Source organism: Dipodomys merriami, unplaced genomic scaffold (genome assembly GCF_024711535.1).
Source record: "Dipodomys merriami isolate MVZ:Mamm:240054 unplaced genomic scaffold, mDipMer1.0.p SCAF_156, whole genome shotgun sequence".
Taxonomy (NCBI): Eukaryota; Metazoa; Chordata; class Mammalia; order Rodentia; family Heteromyidae; genus Dipodomys; species Dipodomys merriami.
Genome location: NW_027202893.1, coordinates 479,707 through 487,025, shown reverse-complemented (window position 1 = coordinate 487,025; position 7,319 = coordinate 479,707). Strand labels below are relative to the sequence as shown.

Here is a 7,319-nt window from a genome sequence, read left to right as displayed (position 1 = left end):
TTCAGTATGTAAGATTTTGGGAAAGTCGATAGAAGGACGGGATGATTTGGTAGCTCTATCAGAAATACGGTTTTCATATCCACAAATTGCTACAGAATAATGGAGTGCCACTGTTTCTAAAGTACTGCCTGCCGGCACCACCTCATTAACTCACACCCCTTAATCACCGTGGCTGGAACGTGGGCCCTCTGAACCTAGCCCACAGAAGGAGGCCTATCTCTGCAGAACCGTGGGTGGTCAGGTGGGAAAGAGCCTTGCCGGCTGTCAGGCTGAGCTCAGTTGCCAGAAAGGGCCATAGCCACCTGGGAATTCTCTCCTCTGGAAGCTGGGAGGACAAATATACCTGACTCTCTTGGGTTCCTGTCCACTCCTCCCCATTGCCTACCCTCCCCCATCAGCCTTCCTAGGTAGCACGGTCTGCAACCCCCTGTCTGGGGAACGCCTCTCAAGGCTTGGACTGGCCCAGGCATCTCTTAGGCCTGCCAAGAAAGCTAGTTCCATATGCCTGCATTTGGCAATGGGAAAATACCAAGGGGGTCAGACTCTCAGCCCCCTTTAGATGGTCTTTTCAGCTTGGAAGAGACTAGCAGAGCCTCTGCAGACATGGGCCGGGGCAGATTGTAGCACAGCAAAAGAGGCTCTGGCAATTTACGTCCCCAGCTTGGTCCCACCCAAGTTAACCCAGCCTGTCAGTGGTAAGCATCCTGGGGTGAGGACCTCAGGGCAGGGATCCAGGACCCCATGGTGAGCACCATATCCGGCTTTGTATTCACTCTCCCGCGTTGCTCAGCCCCGCGCACTGGGGGGCACCAGAGGCCACTCCGAGGCCACAGCTGGCCGCTAGGCCAGCGTGCAATGGAGGCTGGGAGCTGCAGCCCAGCATCTGCAGGCCTAAGTGTATGCGTGTGTATGTGTGTGTGTGTTCACGAGCGCGCGCGTGTGTGTGTGTGTGTGTTGTGTGCCGACGCCAGGCGACTTGCGCCCCGACAGGTGCAAGCGCGCCGGCTTCCCATTGGTCGCGGCGGCAGCCGCGGCAGCTGCGGCGGGCCCCCGTCCCACTCCCCGCCCTCACCGATCCGTCCCCCCTCCTCCCCTCGCCCTCCCCGGGCGCAGCTCCTGCAAGATCGGTGGAGGCGCGTGCCGGCCTCCGCGCGCTCCCTCGTTTGTTCCCTCCCCCTTTCCGCGCCGCCGCGCGCGCGCGCCCCAGAATCCAGGTAGCGGGCGCGCGGGCGCCTCCCCGGGGGCGCGCGGCCGGGACGCCGTCCTCTCTCCCTCCTCCCCCCTCCCCTCCATCCCTCCGCTCCCTGCACCCCTGCTCCCGCTCGAGGGAGCCTGGGGAGGGAGCGCGCGGCGGGCGGGGGCAGCTGGAGCCGGGCGCCGCGGCCGCCGCCGAGGCTTCTGTCTCGGTCGCTCGCTCGCTCGCTCGGTCGCTGGCTCGCGCAGCGGCGGCGGCGGCGGCAGAGGTCGCGCACAGATGCGGGTTAGCCCGGCGGGGGGAGGAGGCGGAGGAGGGAAGGGAGCTGCATGCATGAGACCCACAGGTAAGATCGAGAGCGGGGGGAGAAAGGGGCTTTCCACCCCGGGGAGGTGCGCGCAGGCCGGGCAGGGGCGCCGGGGGTCGGGGGGGGGGAGTTGGCGCCTGCTTTTGCTCCCTCCCCCTCTCCCAGCGATCAATTTTTTTTAATTAAAAAAAAATCATTTCCGAGCGCAGAGAAATTTCATTGGGGACTGGGGCAATAAGACCCTCCCGATCTCAGGGAAACCAGAGAAGTAGCTGGAGGGAACGGTGCCCACACCGAGAGAGATTCCTCAGGAGTGAAATGTCTAGGCCCAGGGAAAAGTGTTCTCCCAGCCCCGAGGTGCTGGAAGGCTTTTAGACTTTGCAATCGTGGTCACTACCGGCGAATCCCGGGGACCGGCGCAGAGCCCATGTGCGCTAACCCCTGCCCTCTCTCCCCTCCTCCACCTCTGCCGCACGCGCAGCATCCCACGGTGGCGGGTACTCCGTGTGCCCCGTGCGGGAGGTGGCGGGGTGGGGTGGAGGGGGGGATCTCGCCGTGGGAAAGGGGGGCGGGGGCCACGCTGGGGAGAACCAGGATGGAGTCCGCGAAGTCGTGGCACGGGGTCCCCGGGCAGAGGGAGCGTGGCCCCTGATACCCAGGGTAACCGGGTATGTCGTGTTCTGTTTCCTCCTGGTTGCAGACTCTTGCAAGCTGGATGCCCTCTGTGGATGAAAGATGTATCATGGAATGAACCCGAGCAATGGAGATGGATTTCTAGAACAGCAGCAGCAGCAGCAGCAGCCTCAGTCCCCCCAGAGACTCTTGGCCGTGATCCTGTGGTTTCAGCTTGCGCTGTGCTTCGGCCCTGCACAGCTCACGGGTGGTGAGTGACCCCGCTTTGGTGGAGGGCCCAGGATGGCCCAGCAGGGAGAGGAGTCAGCTACCAGGATGGCCCTACACCAGTCCCCCCACCACTATAAGTCCAGAGCATAGGGGTGCCTGAGAACCCGAGAGTCACAGTGTCCCAGCCTTCTTCAATACCTCCGGAGTTGCCAGAAAATTCTTCTCTGGACCCTGCACAGGTTAACACATCTACCTTGCCCCAGGCACCCCATTAGTAGCCCAGGTTGCCTTCTCTGAAGGAAGGACAAAATAAAGCCATCTTCACGTTGGCAGACAATCAGGAGAGGGAAAGGGGGAAGAGAAGGGAAAGAGAGGAAGAGAGAGGCAAGAGAAAAAGAGAAAGTTTGCGAACTATCCATGAATGTGAAGGTTTCAAAGCATGGCCAGACTGAGAAGAAGGGTTCATTTTAAAGTTAACTTTCTCTTTCTTGGAGGTTGTGTGTTCATGTCTGTGCTTGTTGGGGGTGAGAAGAGGTTTTCTTCAGGTGCGTTTCTGGAAGATGTCTTAGCTCACTGGGGTCTGACTTACAGAGGGTGGGGGTGGGAGAATCAAATCAAGTACTTTTCTATAAAGGGGAAGTTAGCTGAAATAGAATTGATAGTCTGTCGGTGGCTAATCTATAATACTTGACTGTGAAGGAGAGAGCTATCTTTTGGTTATGGTGAAGACTAGTGGAGTTCCTGTCTGAATGTCAGAGCTGAAGCATCTTCTTGACAAGGCTGTCCTTAATTCCTGCCCATTCCAAATTGTCTTTGAGAGCTTGTTGATGTGAACTAAAGAGTTAAAAGAGACAACATTGTGTTCCCAGAGCTGAAATACTGTTAGGATACAAACTATCATTCATTGAGAATAAACATTGCTTGGTATAAATAAACCATTTTTGTGTTTGAAAATACTCTGTTTGGGAGATTCTGAAGTCAAAGATAGAAAAAAAAGAGTGAATGATTAGAAAAAGTGGAGAGAAGAGAATAACAAGTTAGGCCTTAACTACAGTAATCAATAACTCAGGCATTCTGCTTAGACATCTGAAAGATGCCTAGGGCATGAAAATGTTGGTTGTGATGTGCAAATCTGTTAGAAATAGGGAGAAAACACTCGCTTTGGGTGAGGAGACAGGGTTTTCTGTTTGTTTGCTTAGCAAAGTAACTTTCTGGTGCTTTATTTATTTTTTTAAATAAGAATATCTCTGAGGCAGGTATCTTTTTATAGAGAACAAGGTCATATGTGAGGCCTGGCCAGCATCTACGTGGCCTATCAGAGACTCTATGCCTCCTCCGGTATTAAGTTTCTCCAGCAAGTGAGCATCCATGGGCACTATACCAGTGAGCAGCAGGCCTCTTCCTCCCCTTTTCTCATACCTTTTAGTTCTTGTTCCCTTTCCCTCCAATCAGATCCATAAGATTTTCCATATTCCTGGTCCTTGTCTCTCATGTAGATGCCAGATGGGTTAATCTGAGTTCATCTACATATGTCTGGACTGTTCTTAGATGTATGATATCTGAGCAAAGCCTGAATTTAAAGGCTATGATCTTGTATCTGTCTGTTTGTGCTTTCAAAGCTTCCTGATACTCAGTATGTCCTCTTGGACTCACCTGTCTTTTGTGCAGTCCATACATTGTGTCTTTTTCCATCCCTTCCCTGAGGAAAATATGCCAAGCAAAATGATCCAGAGTCTCAGAAAAGAGGGTAGGAAAATGAGCTGCCTCACTTCCAGTGTTTTCCTTTTAGCTATCTATACACAGCAGAAAGGCTAGTCATCAGCTTTGTTTGCTTCACCTTGAACTCTCTGGGCCGACACTGATTTCTAGAATATTTACCATTTCAGATTTCCTCTGTGAACAAGCAATGGAGAGTGATGGGAGACATCCTGTGGAATTCACTAAACAGAGATTTTCTCTTTCTTTTTTTCTTTTTTGAGAAGAAACACACATGGGGGGGGGTCCAGGATGACAGTACAAGTAAATGCATTTTAATTCTAATCTGTGCTGAGTTGGTGGTGTGGCTCAAGTGGAGGAGCACCTGGTTAGCAAGCACAAGGTCCTGAGTTCAAACCCTAGTACTGACATACACAGACATACATAGCCCCCCTCTCCCCCAGTTACATCTGTGCTCCTAAAACTTTACTTTGCATCTAAATTACTGACATCTTTGTGAAAAGGCAGAGTCTGACCCAATTGGTTTGGGAATGGAGCCCGTGAGTCTGCATTTCTAATAAGCTCCCAGGTGAAGCACTTGCTTCTGGTGCGAAGATCACACTTCAATTAGCAGTGCTTGAAACTAAGGCATTCCTTACAGTAAGTTGCTGCTGGCTGCAGACTTTCTGGCATCACTTTCAATTGTCAAATGCAAATGGTCTGCTAGGAAGTAGAAGTCTCACCTAGCATCTACCTGTGGGTGATACATAGAGCTGAAAATCAGCCTTTTCTTTTTTTTTTCAAATGTACAAGAAGGTGCATTTTTAATAGACACTGTTCTGAAATGTGGATTTTCATTTTTGATTGCTTTCAATGGGAAAGAAGCACCACAATAGAAAGACATAATAGTCTCAGCTAGGAGGAAAAAAGCTGTGCCCAACACAAGTATTACAGAAAAAGCCTGGACTAGAAAGAGAGAAATAGAGAAAATGATCAGACAAAGGAAAAGCGGGGAAAGAGCTCTCATCAAAACCAAAACGTTTTGTTCTAGAAAGCCAGAGATCTAATTCAATTCATTGAGCCCTAGGAGAGCCTTCATAAGTCCCTTTTGGGTGACTCTCTTCAGGTTATCTTTTGTAAATGAGGAAGAAGGGTCCTCATCTGGGGCTATTAAAATTCCATTTTAATAAATAAATCTGGTGTTGATACCAGATTTATACCAGGACAGAGCTTGCTGTTCCCATAATCCACATGGAGCCTGATTTGGGCTGCTCTTCTTTCTTTGTCCCCTTTACTTTTGCAGAAGCCTGCTAGGTTTTGAGGGATTCCCAGAGCCCTCTTAGCCCTTTCTCTGAGCCCAGGCTCAGAGGAAGAGAGCCAGGAATTTGCTCTACAGGTTGTTCTTTGAAGATGAATTCCTGTATGATTATGAGCTCAGCGGGCTTTGCCACTTTAATACCTTTGGGGTCTTTGGCCTTGAGAGTCTGTTTCTTCATCTGTAAAATGAAGATGATGATGCTGAACTGATGGGGTTGGTGTGAGGGATGGAAAACACATAGGCATTCAGTAAAAAATTCAGCTAGAAGTAGGGAATAAGGGACCAAGACAATGTTCTAATCCATGAGGCCTTTGCTTTTATTCACTTAGTAAGCATTGCCTGTACCCCACCCTGATCCAAGGACTGTAGTATGTATGTAATGTTCTCTTTGCCTGGTAGAATCTTCCTTCACTTTCCCGTTCCCAACTCAGATGCCCTGCTATATTTCATGTTTCCCTGGTCATCCAATTCTCCCCTCACCTGGACACTGATTGCTCTTGGGTACAGCCTTCTGAGTACTGCAAACCCTCTGGGGAAAAGAGCTTCTCGACATGTTCATTTTTGTGTCCCGGTACCCAGTATAGCCTCTAACACATAGTTAGTGCTGTAGCTAATGTTAATTGAAAGCAAGCAAAACAAAAGGACCCCGAATTACTGCCACACCATTTAGAAAATAATCACTACTATTGAGTTACAGAAATTCAAACTTTCATTACATAGTTGAGGCCAGATCCAGTTTGATTGTCTATGATGATGGAGGAAAATCAGGAAAGGCTCCAGAGAAGGAGTGGGGTGGGGGGATGGGTGAAGCGCCTAAGAAGCAGAGATACCTTGTGCAAAGGTGTAAGGGTGGTTATGTGATGGGACTGTTCAAGGAGCAGAAAATAGTCCCAATGCTCTAGAGTATAGTGTACTTGGAGGTAACCAGTAGGATAGAGGAACAAATAGGTCTGAGTCTTATTGTAAGTATTCTAGAAGCTCCAATAAGGACCCCGAATGTCACACAGCATGCAGTCAGATCTTCTGAAGAGTTTAGAGCAGGAACTTAATATCCAGGCACTGTACATAGCTTCTTTCTCTGCTTGCAAGTCTGGCTCTGGTCAATCTCTCAGTCTAGTCTGTGTCTCTGCACACCGTCACAGTTGGAAGGTGGCTGAATCAAGTCCTTTGAGGCCTCCTTTGGGTCATGGAGCTGCAGCATCAAGCTGTGTGCCAGTAGGTAGGAATGGATTCTTTTGGAGTGATGGGCTGCTTTGTTAGATGCTAGTATCTTAAAGAAAGAAAGAAAAAGTCTTAATGTCATACAGGGTTACATGTAAAATCCATAATTTCAGATTGCATATTACTCATTCTGCAAACAGGGTCCCAACTCTTGAGGGTTCTCATTTTTTTCAGCAAAGCCTGCCTTAACATAAGGAGAATGGAAACTCTTTTGATTTATCCACAGGGTGAAATTTGAAAGCTTCTGGGGGCAGAAGGATTTCATATAACAAGTAACGAGTCTCTCATCTCAGAGGCCTGAAGAGGCAAGTCAGAGACAATCAGTGGCTCTTTAATTCCTAAGTAATGATGAGTGTAGGTGAAGATCTCTCTCCAGGAAATATTGATTAGAAATGTGAAGAAAAGCACCTACTCAATTTGTGCTTGGTGAGGCGTTATCTCCAAAGCCCTCAAAAGGCCAAGGAGACCTGCTCTTTGTGGAAAGTTCTGGTACAGAACAAGAGCTTTGCATTCCCAATAGGACTGATAAGAGTTCAAGTTCAGCCTTTGCCATTGATTGGCTATAAAGCTTAGGCAGTCTGTAGTACTTCTCTGTGACTCAGTTTCACTAACTTGACTCATATCACTTATATTCTTTGGTTTCAGAGTTTACAATAGTTCCTTCTTATCATTTTCCACAGTTGCACTTACCATAGTTTCAGTTATCCACTGTTATTGTGGTTGGAAAATAGGAGATCGGA

The 7,319-nt window shown here is 49.3% G+C and overlaps 1 protein-coding gene across 2 annotated transcripts in view; it reads left to right on the top strand.

Moving 5' to 3' along the window:
• Positions 1-1,442: 1,442 nt before the first annotated feature.
• The window catches only part of LOC138827444 (sushi domain-containing protein 4-like), a 111,364-nt gene continuing 105,487 nt past the window's right edge, over positions 1,443-7,319 (top strand). For both annotated transcript variants that reach the window (XM_070022946.1, XM_070022945.1), the window contains exons 1-2: positions 1,443-1,541; positions 2,203-2,385. In XM_070022946.1, the coding sequence (XP_069879047.1) occupies positions 2,238-2,385 (148 nt within the window). In that variant the 5' untranslated portion in view covers positions 1,443-1,541; positions 2,203-2,237. The remainder of the gene's footprint in view (positions 1,542-2,202; positions 2,386-7,319) is intronic.